Below are 14,267 nucleotides of genomic sequence, written 5' to 3'. Positions count from 1 at the left end.
TGTGTGGAAAAAGCATCAGTGCTTAAAGCGGACAGGAATTAATCAGATGCACTTATACAAAAGCAGATACTCTGCTCTGGAATTTTTTTAAGGAAATATTTCAACAGATATCAGGAGACGGGACTTAGATGATCTTGAAAACTCAAGTGCAACAAAATTGTTGAAATTATTCTGATGTTCACAAAAGGCATTGCAACATACACAGAGTAGTTGTTTTTCCTCCCTCCCAGGACTAATAATGCTATGAAACTTCTGTGCTACAGCACACACAACCAGAACCAGGCTGAAAAAGCATTCAAGTCAGAATTTTAAAAATGGTTAAAATGACTGGCAACCAGGAAAATTGCTTATTTCTTTTCTACCTTTTATTTTGAGTCCCTTAACCACAGGCAATCGGCACTATTCAGAGAATTTCCCCACTTTCTCATTTCCAATATATATATATATATATATATATATATATATATATATATATATACACACATACATATACATACATATACACATACATACACACACACATATATATACATACACACACACATATATATAATATACACGCGTAACCCCCGAAAACCTACCCCTGTGTGCCCCGGGACGCCCGTATGTCTCGGGGCTTTGAAAAAGGGGCGGTCCGGTGGCGGTCCTGAGTCCTCTGGCACGGCAGCTGGCTGGCACATGCAAGATACGCCTGCAAGAGGCAGGCGTAGAAAATAAAATAAGGTGGTTGGGGTTGGATTTAGGTAGGGCTGGGGGGTGGGTGGGACCGAAAGAAAAGTTCCCTCCAAGGTCACTCCGATTTCGGAGCGGTCTTGGAGGGAACGGGGAAAGCCATCGGGGCTTCCCTCGGGCTCGACATGCGCAAGGTGCACGTGTGTACCCCCCTTGCGCGCGCCGACCCTGGATTTTATAACATGCGCATGTAAGATTTACAATCTGGCCCATAAGGTTTTAGACATATATATTAATTTTCTTATTTTGATTTACCTCACTGTTTTTGTTTTAGCCCCTGAAGCAGCCTTGTGTGAAACTCGGCCAGAGTTGGGCTCTTTTAGCAAGATATATGTGCGAATAAATTATCCTCATCCTAAGGCGACTGGTCTGTCTTATTCTTTGTTTGCCTTCTGGCTTTGACAGATCACCTTCCGGTCTGTTTTGCGGGACCCAAGAAAAGAAGGCCTACATAAGTCATGCAGATAGTGAGGCAGAACCCAGACTGAATTAGCCCTGTCCTGAAAATATGGCGCCAATTGGCATCCCTAATTGAGCTCTGCCACATACAGCTTAGAAAAAACCCAACATAAATGCCAAATAGATAGGTTTGTGCAAATATTATATACCCCCATCTATGTTATTCTTCATACCTCTCTGACATCAAAATTTCTTCTCAGATTATCCCCAACAATTCCATACAACTCATCAGCAGGATACAAAGGTTCGTCAGGTGGTTCTGTAGTCACCTGCAACACACACAACACAAGCAATACTCAAGCTGCAGGGAGGATACTGTGTCACTACGTACAAAAAAAGAATCAAGTGTTTAAGGGAAGCATGCAGCCATTTTGGCAAGAAACACATGGTACACAGATTATGCACTATACTTACATCTATTTTCTTCTGATAATTTAAACTTCTCACAATTTTTCTGGCTAGATGAAGTGCATGAGTGTCATCCAAAGCATAGTGATCAGTGACGCCAGACTTTCTACAGAAATGAAAAGCAAACCACAAGAACATGCATGTAGATCAGAAAGCCAAGAGCACATCGGTTCTATTCACAATTTTAAAAGATCATCTGGCCTGGCATGTACAGCAGACTTGTTAGCTACTTTCAAGAAAAAAAATAAAATAAAATCTGATGCCACAGTTAAAACAGTCCTTCTGTTATGTTTTTGCAAGACTTTTACTTTCTCTAGGATACAGTTTTCTGTTTCAATTAGTCTTTTTTTCCATGTTTATTCAATTTCTGGAAAACAATGAGGTACAGCATACAAATAGTTGTCACAACATAAGTTATTTACAATCACCCTCTATATTATTACACTAGACTCAATGTTTCCATTTTTTCCCCTTCCACCTTTCTTACCTCCCCTCCCCCTTGCCATTCACATTTTTCAACAATAACAATAATAATAATAGAAATAATAATAGTAATAGTAGTTGTAATAATAATATTAATAATAATAATGGGGTTCAGATCTAACTTATTTTATCAACTTAGAAATATATATGAATTACATCATAAATCTGTGGGCTACAAATTTAGTATCACATTACCAACCAGCGGTGAAAGATAATCCAAAAAGGGTTGCCACACGTCTAGCATAATTTCTTGTTTATGGATGGGCATGGCTTTGGCAGTCAGATATTCAAAAGTTAATAACTTAGTCATTCTAGACTCCCATTGGGCCATTTTAGGTCTCTTCTTATCTAACCAAGAAGCTAAGATTATTTTCTTTGCTATAAGACTTGCTTTATCTCTAAACAGTTTTTGTTTGACACCTAGGGTGAGAATATTATCCTCGTATATTCCAAAAAGCCAGATTCTGGGGTTGCCACCTACTGATATATCGAGAAGCTTGGAGATCAACTTTTCCATCTCTGTCCAGAATCTTTGGACTGTGGGGCAGTTCCAGAATCCATGTAGAAATCACTTATCTCTGTATCACATTTAAGACACCTAGGTGTACTGCAGATCTTTGCATTGCATGCATGTTCCTATGACACAGATTTGCCACAAAAACTTAAATTGTGTTTCCCTTAATAAAGCAATATTGGAAGTCTGCGTGTGTTAATTTAAATTATGCCCCTCTATGCCAACAGAGTAATATCTGTGAGGAGTCTACCTTAGAGTCTAAGGCCTAGATTTATCAATATGCTGTAAATATCGCATACGGCAGGAAAAGGGGCATGTTTAATGGTAACTTCCTAATTATCGCAATGTGCGTTGTGTTACCACTTCGCGGGAGAGGGAGAGAAGCCCTTCCCCACTCTCCTCCCTCATCTCAGGCCCTTCCCCCACTCTCCTCCCACATCTCAGGCCCTTCCCCCACTCTCCTCCCACATCTCCACCCCAGAGGCTCTCTCTCTCTCCCCCCCCTCCTCTCAAGCCCTTCCCCCACTCTCCTCCCACATCTCCACCCCAGAGGCTCGCTCTCTCTCTCCCCCCTCCTCTCAGGCCCTTTCCCCACTCTCCTCCCACATCTCAGGCCCTTCCCTCACTCTCCTCCCTCATCTCAGGCCCTTCCCCAATTCTCCTCCCTCATCTCAAGCATAACATGATTTAATAAATGACCCTGTAAGTCAGCTAAAGCTTTAGAATACTTAGCACAGGATATATTTCTTCACTTTCCCCCATAAGAATCCATTTCAGATTCCCACTTATCCCTAATTGCGGGTTTACTTGAAGTAATTCTGTGATATAGTGTCTCAGTTATAAATATGCGAAGAAATCTTTGTGGCAAGTGACATGTGGATTGTAACTCTTGAAAGCTGTGAATTGTGTTGGAATTCTCAATAAAGAATTGTTGTATTCACTTCAGATCTTTTTTGTGCCACTCTTTAAACACCTTATTTTCCTCACCTGGGGGGGGAACTGTGGGTTACCACAAATAGACAAAGGATGAGACCCTCCCCTTTTGTCCAGTCAATTTGCATAACATAGTCCAGGCTTTTCAACATGAGGACATCACTAGCTGGGATTTAAGTGTCTTCGGGATTGCTCTCTCCTCCATCTATATAAGAGACGAAAGCGACCAGGGACCAAACCAACTTTGTAAGTGCTCATGAGGGGTAAAATCTGAGGACCCCATTAGCCAATCCGTAATGTGTCATCATACATGCTAAGTTATAACATTGCAGGTTCGGGCAGCTTAGCCTCCTTGAATTATAGACTGCATCAAAACATTTAATGGCAGCCTAGTCCTTTTCCCATTCCAAAGAAAAAGAAAGCTTGCTTACCGTAAACGGTGGTCCGTAGATAGCAGGAAGAATTAGCCATGCTGTCATGGGACTGTCCGTCAGGCTTCAGAGGCAGAGCTTAATCAAGCTGTTACAGAGCTTAGCTCTGTGTGGCTGCGCATGTGTTCCCGCACAGGAAGGCAGAATCTCCTCAGTCTGTATCACAGCAGTAAGGAAGGCTGTCCAGGGAGGCGGGTGGGTCAGCATGGCTAATTCATTCTATCTATGGAAACACTGTTTACGGTACGCAAACTTGCTTTTTCCCCAGTCGATAGCAGGGCTGAATTAGCCATGCTGTCATGGGAGTCCCTAGTTCCCGGTCACGCTATGTAGCTTTTGGTGCTGTTATTCTTGTAGCATGACCTTGTTTTTGTGGACAGCTTTTTGGATCATTTATGTGGCGACATTTTTCAAGACCGCTTGTCCCAGCTTGGCATCCTCAGATGTTTGCTGTTCTAGACAGTAATGGGATGTGAAAGTATGGAGAAACGACCAGGTGGCAGTTTTGTAGATGTCTAAAGTTGGGACATGTTGTAGGTGGGCCACCGAGGTGGAGATTGCTTGCACTTGATGAGCATTCAGCTTTTTGTGCAGTGGAATGTCTCTCTTGTTGTAGCAGAATTGAATACATTGCGCTATTCAACTGGAAACTGTCCATTTTGCCACTGGCAGGCCAGGGGCATATGGGTTAAAGGAAAGAAAAAGTTGTGATGGCCTCGTGTTCGAGTGGTTTCTAGTCTTGTAGTAGGCCAGCACCCTTTTACAGTCCAGTGTGTATAATAATCTTTCCCGTGTGTTCTGATGTAGCTTGGGAAAGAATGTAGGGCGTTCAATGGACTGGTTAATGTGGAAGGCTGAGACCACCTTCGGAAGGAAGGAGGGATGAGTCCGTAGCACTGCCTTGTGGTGGAAAAACTGAAGGTAAGGAGTGTAGTGCACCAGTGCATGTAGTTTGCTGACTCGACGAGCTGATGTTACAGCAACAAGAAAAATTACCTTCCATGTGAGGTATTTGATGTGTGCGGATTCCATGGGCTTGAATGGAGGTAGCATTAGTTGCTCCAAGACGAGGTTGAGATCCCAGGCCACTGGAGGCTTGGATATTGGGGGCTGGAGATGGTAGAGGCCTGTAATGAACCTGGTAACAAGTGGGTGATTAGGTATCGGGTGTCCCTGGAATGGTTTATGGAAGGTTGCAATGGCACTCAGGTGTACCCGAACTGAAGTAGTCGCTAGTCCCACTGTGTATAGCGTGAATAGATAGTCCAGGAGGGTTGTCTGAGCACAGTCAAAGGGAGCACAGTGATGAATGGTATACCAGGAGGCAGAGGGTTTTCTGGCCGCAAGCAGAATGTCCTGAGCAGTCTGCAATATCCCTTGTTCTGTCAGTTTTGACAGTTCAATCTCCACGCCGTCAGGTGGAGCGAGCTCTGCATCATGTGTAGAAGGGCACCCTGGCTCCTGGGATAAGAGGCCATTTTTGTTGCCCAGTTGAATGAGAGTGTCGACTGATAAGCGGAGAAGGTAAGCGTACCAAGGTTGCCTGAGCCATGTCGGAGCAATGAGGATCAGGTCCGCAGTGTCAGCTGTGCATTTCTGAATTGTGGGCGTGATGAGTGGAATCGGTGGGAATGTATACATTAGTCCCTTCGACCACGGGAGTAGAAAGGCATCCTGCGCTGCGTGGAGATGATTTGGAAATACCGAGCAGAAATGAGGTAACTTTCTGTTCTTCTCCATGGCGAAGAAGTCTATGGTCGGTATTCCCCATCGAGCGAAAACGTCGTCAGCCACCTGCTTGTGTAACGACCAGTCATGAGGGTGAAATATGCAACTCAACCTGTCCGCCTGGATGTTGGCTATGCCCAGTAGGTATGTCGCCTGAAGGTGGATTGCATGACGAGTTGCCCAATCCATTATGAGGAGTGCTTCCCTGCAGAGGATCCATGAACCTGACCCTCCTTATCTGTTGATATAGAACATGGCCACTTGGTTGTCTGTGTATATCATGACAAGTTTCCCCTGTAAGTTTGAGACAAAGGTCTTCAGGGCATATCGAATGGCTTTCAGTTCGAGAAGATTGATCTGATACGACTGTTCGAGGGGACCACAGGCCCTGCATTTGTAGGTGGTTGAGGTGGGCTCCCCATCCTTTGTGGACGCGTCCGTTGTTAGAACCATGTTGTGAGGTGGTGCATTGAATAGTGCTCCCTTCACAAGCGCGTGCGGTTTTAGCCACCAGTCCAGGTTTAGGATCATGTCCTGTGTCAAGGAGACTGTCCGAGATAACGGTTGAGAGTGTTGTGACCATTGCCGTTTGAGACCCCATTGTAATCGGCGTATGTGAAGACGGGTTTTTGGGACCATATGAATGGCTGCTGCCATATGACCCAAAACTGTCAGAATCTGGCAGGCCTTTGGCCTTGTTGTGAAACAAAGATCTCCTGTTAGTCTCTGTAGTATTAATTGTCGTTCCTTGGAAAGGAAGGCTCTGCTTCTGGTCGTGTCTAACTGAGCTCCTATGAACTGAAATATTTGGGAGGGTTGGAGGTTGGACTTTTCGTAGTTGATGAGCCCTAGGTTCTGAAGACAGGAGATGGTTTTTAGAAGGTGGGATTGAAGAGTTTCTGGATCCAAAGCTACTAGGAGCCAATCGTTCAGGTAAGGGAATAACTGGATCCCCAGTTGTCAAAGGTGAGCCACCACCACTGCCATGCACTTTGTGAATACTCGGGTAGCAACCGATAGGCCAAAGGGGAGAACCTTGTATTGGTAATGTTGCCCCCTGTGTTGGAAAGAGAGGTACGGCCATGAAGAAGGGTGCTTTGGAATATAACTGTAGGCATCTTTCAAGTCCAGCGAGCACATCCAATCGTTGGGTTGAAGAAGGGGAAAAATTGTTTTCAGGGAGGCCATTTTGAATTTCTCCCAGACCAGATATTTGTTCAATTCGCATAGGTCCAAAATCAGGCATAGACCCCTCGATTTTTGGGGGATTGAGAAGTAGAGGGAGTAAAATCCCGTATTCTGGAACTGTGTGGGGTAGGACACGAATTGCCTGTTGATGTTGAAGAGTTGATATTTCTTTGGCTAGTTGAAGATAGTTGGTCCCCACTCTCTTGACCGGAATGAGATTTGGTAGAGGGGGTCTGGACGTGAAGTTGAGTTGATAGCCCTGGTGGACTATTTCTAAAACCCAGCGATCCATCGTGATCTGGGACCAGGCTTGACTGAACGCCGTTACTCTTCCTCCCACAGCCGTGGTGGGTGGTGGCCTTGCTGGTTAAAAAGATGGTGGGGCTTTTGAGCTGGTGGAGGGTTGTTGGTCCTGTTGTTGATGTGATCTCGGCCTGCCTCGATGTTGCTGGTGCTGTTGTGATGGCTGTCGAGGTGGCTGCGGATAGGGGGGCCGGGCAATATGAAGGATAGCCCTGGAATGGATGTCTCTGATATGGCACATGACGAATGGGTGCAAAATAGCAGCGAGAGAAGGCACCGTATGTGTGAGGCATTGTTAAAGATTGTACCGCCACGTTCTGCTCCTTCAATTGGGCAACTGTTTCTTGGAGATGGTTACCGAATATATTATCCCCTCGACGAGGAAGGTTGGCCAATTTCTCTTGAACGTCTTCCCTGATGGCACTAGCATGCAGCCAGGCCAAATGTCTGTTGCAATAGCTGACGCAGAGGCTCTGGAAGACGTCTCAAAACCTTCAAAAACTGTACAGAGAAGGTGTCTTTTGCCTTCCTCCATGTCCTGAATTGGTTGTGGTGGGGTAATCGTGGGATCCACATCTGGCAGGAGTCCCTTGAGTTGCTGTAGGGACTCATAAAGATATTGGACGATATAGAACTGATGCTGGTGAATATGAGCTCCTAACATCGCTGACTGGAAAGACTTTCTGGCAAATTCGTCGAGATACCTATTGTTTTTACCAGTGCTCTTGGATGTCGCGGGCCTCTGCACGGACGTCGGCGCCGATTCCTCCGAGGTATGGTGGTCGTGTTGAGATTTTTGCTCCATTTTTTTACTCTTATGCCGCGATGCGTCGCAGTGTTTATCTTTGGATTTGGCCCGACCTGACTGAGAGGTGCTGGGTCCCAAGAAGGCTGCTTGCTTCTGCGAGGGGGCATATGAGCCCATAAGGGAAACTTTTAGCTTTTCAATTTTCACAGCCCGTTGATGTTGTGCCCGAGGCGACATGCAGCCGGCAATGCTTGCATGTCACCTGGTCATGAGAAGGGCCCAAACAAATGTAGCAGGCCTCATGTCCATTGGTGATGGACATTATCTTTCCGTATGCACACGGCTTAAATCCCAACAGTCGGGGCATCGTGGTGTGCTGCGGCTCGATGGTGGTTGAATCTGATGTCTTTTCTCCGTTTTTATACACTTTTTTTTTTTTGTCTTGCTGAGGAGACAGCAGCTCCGCATGCATTCTTACTCGCAGAAAGGAGAGACTGAGGAGATTCTGCCTTCCTGTGCAGGAACACACGCCCAGCCGCACAGAGCTAAGCTCTGTAACAGCTTGGTTAAGCTCTGCTTCCAAAGCCTGATGGACAGTCCCATGACAGCATGGCTAATTCAGCCCTGCTATCGACAGGAAAAAGTCTTATTCTTCTATTTATCTCTATAAGATTCTTTCTAGTCAACCATATTGGTAATATTTGCATCAGATAGAGCCACTTGGGAATCTCCATCATCTTCAATATCTGAATTTTACCCATTAACAATAGGGGTATCAAGGTCCATTGTTTTAAATGTTTAGCCATATTTTGCAGTAGGGAGAAACATTTGCTTTATATATTGATGTTATATCAACAGGGATTTTGATACCAAGGTTTCTCATTTCTTCCTCAACTCATCACAGTGGAAAACTTTTTCCCCATTGTTCTTTCAAATTCCCATACACCACCAAAGCCTCAGACTTGCCTTGATTGATTTTAACCCTGAAAATTCTCCGAATAACCCCTGGTGTGCTAAAACTTTTAAGTAAAGAGTTGACCAGGTTGGTTAAAAAGATTAGAACATAGTCTGCAAAGGCTGCAATCTTGAAAGTTCAGCCCCGCCAATCAAATCCCATTATTGACTTATCCTTTTCTATTTTCCTCAGCAGAGGGTCAATGGACAACACATACAATATTTATTTATTTATTTATGGTTTTTATATACCGATCTTCTTACATAATATGTAAATCAAATCGGTTTACAGAGAACAGTTGAAAAGCTTGCTTGTGGGCAATTACATATAACAAAGAACTTTTTTGAGTAACATATTGTATAACTTTTTGAGTAACATTTAAACATAGTAGCAAAAAATACATGGCTAAACATAAACATAAGAACAAGATGTACATGGCATAAGAAAGTCTTATATGTTTAAATCCAAAGGGGGAGAGAAGAATAGAGGGAGGGGTATGGAGGGGTTATATAGTTGGAACGGAGAGGATGTAATAAGAGTTCGTTGAAAACAGCTTCTTAGAAATCATGGAAATGCTTGGCTGAATAGCCAGGTTTTCAGTTTTTCAGTTTTTCACAATAAAGGTTTTCAGTTTTTCACAATAAAGGTGAGAGGGGACATCCCTGTCTTATAACCCTCTGAATTTGTAAATTTAGGGATCTGCCCCGGTTGGCAAGAATGTAAGACCTTGCAGCTCTGCAAAGAAGTGATAAACATTTAATTATGTCCCCTTCAAACTCAAATCTTCGAAGAATGGAAAACATGTAGGGCCAAGAGACTCTGTCAAATTCTCTCTCTGAGTCTAAACCTACAGCCATGGCTTGGATGTTCTGTATTTTAAAGAAGGTTATAGCTGTAGTTAATTTGACAATGTGGGTGCCTCCTGTTCTACCTTTTATAAATCCCACTTGATTACTAGAGATGACTGAGGGGAGCACGAATCCCAATCTGTCTGCTAATATTTTAGCAAAGATCTTTAAGTCGCAGTTTAGTAGTGAGATAAGTCTATATGAACATGGCAATTCCGGGTTTTTCTCCGATTTAGCTAAGACTGTAATATATGCTGTGCTAAACTCCTTGAGAAATGCTCCCAGTTCTAAGGCATCTGCAAAAAACTTACTCATAGGTCCCACTACCTAGGATTGCAAAATCTTATAATAATCATAGGAGAAACTATCTGGGCCCGAATTTCATAGGATGAATTGGCCTATTTAGAAAACTCACTTGTTGCTTGACGATCTCTTCCTCCACCTGTCCTCCCACTCTATCTTCTGCATACAAAGATTCATAAAAAGTTCTTAGGGTCTCACAGATTTCTGCCCTTTTGGTTATTGCCGTTCCCTGTTTAGTTCTGAATTTCTCTATATAAGTTTTCCCAGTCCAAACCCTAACTGCATTGGCTAGGAAAGAATGATGTCTTTTTTATTTCCTGAAAAGGAAGACTTTTTTTGGGGGGGAATGGGTTGCTAAGACATGAGTACGCATAGCACATTGCAAAAAATTAGACAAGAAAAAAAAAAAGTTACAAAATATTCCTCTCTGTAATCTAAAAACCGTTCCTGAAATTATTTTATGACAAATCTCTTGCTCGCTTCTCTGTGTCTCATCAAATATGCATTGAGGTCTTTGGGAAACAGTGTAACATTTAAATGACAGCAATGTTGGGAATCTTTATGATGTACATAAGTTTTCTTTGATGTTTCTAGCCTTAAGCTTTCGCTTCCCGTGCAACTGTCTCTGCACTTCCCAGTTCTCTGTTAACCTGGTTTTTTGTAACTGCTCTCTTCCTGCTTTATTGTTTACCCTTGTTACATGTAAACCGGCATGATATCTCTGATGATGGTCGGTCAAGGAAAACACAAATAAATAAATAAATAACATACATCTCAAAAGATTTTATAACTGTGAAACAAGCGAGTAAAGCAGGCAGAGATATGTTTTGGGGAATTCTCTTCCACAAAGGTTTGTAGAAAGAAGTTATGGGGTTCTTATATTACATAGCTTTCTACCACTCACTTTCTTTGGCAATTCCACTGATATCAATTAATTTTCCAAGTGGATAAAGGATTCTTGACTGCTTAATAACTAGACTTTACGATCAGAACAGAAGTTACTTGCTCAGACCATCTCCAGCATGAAGCATGGGGTCTGTCAGCAATGAGTGCATCTAGAATACTGGCAAGCGCTTCGTTACAGAACACTCATCTCTCAAGTCTGCTGTCCCCCAGCCCAGCAACATGGAAAGGAGCGGGGGAAATGTACAACTCCCTCCAAGCTCCCTAACCCCACCCTGTGCTGAATGAGGGAAGCTGGGGTGGGGGGATGGAGGGAATCATACCATAAGCCCTCTCCTTCCATCACAGAACTTACTACCAAGCTGAGGCCTGACTTTTACCATGGAAAGCATTTCCAAAATGAATCCTCTGCAAGCTTCAACCACCTGTCTTTTATGTAAGTCTTCCAAGTGGATTCCAGGGGTTGTTCCACAAAGAAAACATATGACCTTTGCCCAGAAATTGCACTGAGAAGGGGAAAATCTTAGCTATTAATTATATCTTGTAACGGCTGTGACTAACTTCATTATTACCAATGACTCTGCATTAGAGATGAGATTTTTTTTTTTCAAACATGATTTTAGCAGTATGACAAACATGCAGTATGGGGGTAGGAGTGTGTGAGGTTGTGGGTGGGAGTAGAGTGTGGGGGATGTGGCTAAAGTGTTACGGCTGTGGCTGCTGTGCTACCGCCTCACCACCAGGGGTCCCTCTAGTGCTGGCTTTCCTGACAGGCCCAGTCCATCTCCTATGTCCACTCTATGCTCTGGGTGTGCCCTCTTAACCCTGCCTGACAGTTGCCTCGGTGCTTCGGCATCGAGCTCACCTGGGCTCCCTGCTCTAGCCTGCCTTGCGTGGCCTTCGGGCCTATCCTTGCCTTGCCTTGCCTTGCGCGGCCTTCGGGCCTATCCTTGCCTTGCCTTGCGTGGCCTTCGGGCCTATCCTTGCCTTGCCTTGCCTTGCGTGGCCTTTGGGCCTATCCTTGCCTTGCCTTGCCTTGCGCGGCCTTCGGGCCTATCCTTGCCTTGCCTTGCCTTGCGTGGCCTTCGGGCCTATCCTTGCCTTGCCTTGCCTTGCGTGGCCTTCGGGCCTATCCTTGCCTTGCCTTGCCTTGCGCGGCCTTCGGGCCTATCCTTGCCTTGCCTTGTGCGGCCTTCGGGCCTATCCTTGCCTTGCGTGGCCTTTGGGCCTTCTTCCTTGATTTCCATACCTGGCCTACGGGCCTTCCGTGTGTGTGTGTGTGGCCTACGGGCCTTCTGACCTGCCTTGCCCCGTCTATGGTGTGTGGCCTACGGGCCTTCCGTGTGTGTGTGTGTGGCCTACGGGCCTTCTGACCTGCCTTGCCCCGTCTATGGTGTGTGGCCTACGGGCCTTCCGTGTGTGTGTGTGTGGCCTACGGGCCTTCTGACCTGCCTTGCCCCGCTATTGGTGTGTGGCCTACGGGCTTTCCGTGTGTGTGTGTGTGGCCTACGGGCCTTCTGACCTGCCTTGTCCTGCTTACTGTGCCCTGACCCAGCCTGTACTTGACACTGCCACTTGCCGCCTGCCCTGACCCAGCCTGTACTTGGACACTGCCTCTTGCCGCCTGCCCTGACCCAGCCTGGACCCAGACACTGCTGACTGCCGCCTGCCCTGACCCAGCCTGTACTTGACACTGCCTCTTGCCGCTTGCCCTGACCCAGCCTGGACCCAGACTCTGATTCTTGCTGCCTGCCCTGACCCAGCCTGGTACCTGACTCTGTTTCGAGCTTCCTGTCTCTCTCCACCTGGAGCCACCCTGCTGGGTGGTGTGCACGACTCCTGACCGGAGCCCAAGCGTAACAGTATGCCGAAGCCATCACATTTTCCAGGGGAAGAGATAGGTCTGTGTCCTGCCGGTGAGTCAACTTTTCACTAATTCAAGATGCCTCCTTCTTTAAAGTTTTATACCTGCCATTCCTGTCAGACTTTGAATTATCCAAGCTATCAGAACTGTCTAGCCTGTGAACTTGTTGGTCAGGAACACTGGTCATGCAATAACTGCAACAAGAAAAATGTCTCTGTCTATCAGGAGTGTTTGAACTGTCTGGCTCCTAAACCAGGGTGGTGGAAATGCTCCTGTCTCCCGTGTTTGTTACCTCCAGGCAAACCCTGCCCCTGTTGTTCTGCTCTAGGACCAGCTGTGCAATTAGAAAAAGCTATCAGCTCTCCTAACCAGTATTCTGTTTCTGGCTCAACTAAAACAGACATTTTTGCTGGCAGTTTGTGGGTAGAAAAACCCAGGACTTACCTGGCCAAGAAGGCTTCTGTGAGACCAGTGCTAGAGCCTCGGGAACAGGTTTCTCTACAACGGAGAGAGCTGATTAACTCTAGCAGGGCTCAGCTTCCCACAGCTGCCAAGTGGACACTAACGAGCACCTTCCCTAGACGTCCTAGAACTGCCTGTGCCTTCTCTAAACTGCTCCTCCAGAAACAAAATCAGGAGCATCAGACTTTGGCTCGAGGTATCAAGCCCACGGCAGTACAATCTGTGTCTTCCATGCCACACTACCTTTAACCATGCTACTCTGCCATCTGAACCTGCTGCACTACCCCGAGAAGAGCCTGAGTCTGCTGAACCGGCCCTGCTGCCGTCCTCGGAGGGGTCCGCACCAGCCCTGCTGACAGACTTTCTAACTCTGCCATCTGAGCCTGCCGAACCGGCCCTGCTGCCGTCTTCAGAGGGGTCCGAACCAGTCCTACTGACAGACTTCCTGAGTCAGCCATCGGAGTCTGCTGAACTGGTCCTGCTGCCACCCCGGGAGGGGTCCATACCGGTCCTGCTGACGCCCCGAGAGGGGTCCGAGCCTGCTTCATCGCCCCGAGAGGGGTTCGAGCCTGCTTCATCGCCCCGAGAGGGGTCCGAGCCTGTTACAACGCCCCGAGAGGGGTTCGAGCCTGCTTCATCACTCCGAGAGGGGTCCGAGCCTGCTACAATGCCCCGAGAGGGGTCCGAGCCTGCTTCATCGCCCCGAGAGGGGTCCGAGCCTGCTACAACGCCCCGAGAGGGGTCCGAGCCTGCTTCATCGCCACGAGAGGGGTCCGAGCCTGCTTCATCGCCCCGAGAGGGGTCCGAGCCTGCTACACAACGCCCCGAGAGGGGTCCGAGCCTGCTACAACGCCCCGAGAGGGGGTCCGAGCCTGCTACAATGCCCCGAGAGGGGTCCGAGCCTGCTTCATCGCCCCGAGAGGGGTTCGAGCCTGCTTCATCGCCCCGAGAGGGGTCCGAGCCTGCTACAACGCCCCGAGAGGGGTCCGAGCCTGCTACAATGCC

At 46.5% G+C, this 14,267-nt stretch overlaps 1 protein-coding gene across 2 annotated transcripts in view; it reads right to left on the bottom strand.

The window, feature by feature from the left end:
- MCCC2 (methylcrotonoyl-CoA carboxylase 2) overlaps positions 1–14,267 on the bottom strand; it is a 137,684-nt gene that overhangs the window by 59,551 nt on the left and 63,866 nt on the right. For both annotated transcript variants that reach the window (XM_029574605.1, XM_029574594.1), the window contains exons 9-10: positions 1,606–1,705; positions 1,365–1,460 (exon numbers count right to left, since the gene is read on the bottom strand). In XM_029574605.1, coding sequence (XP_029430465.1) covers positions 1,365–1,460; positions 1,606–1,705 — 196 coding nt within the window. The remainder of the gene's footprint in view (positions 1–1,364; positions 1,461–1,605; positions 1,706–14,267) is intronic.

Source organism: Rhinatrema bivittatum, chromosome 1 (genome assembly GCF_901001135.1).
Source record: "Rhinatrema bivittatum chromosome 1, aRhiBiv1.1, whole genome shotgun sequence".
NCBI lineage: Eukaryota > Metazoa > Chordata > Amphibia > Gymnophiona > Rhinatrematidae > Rhinatrema > Rhinatrema bivittatum.
This window is presented reverse-complemented; position numbering and strand designations above follow the sequence as displayed.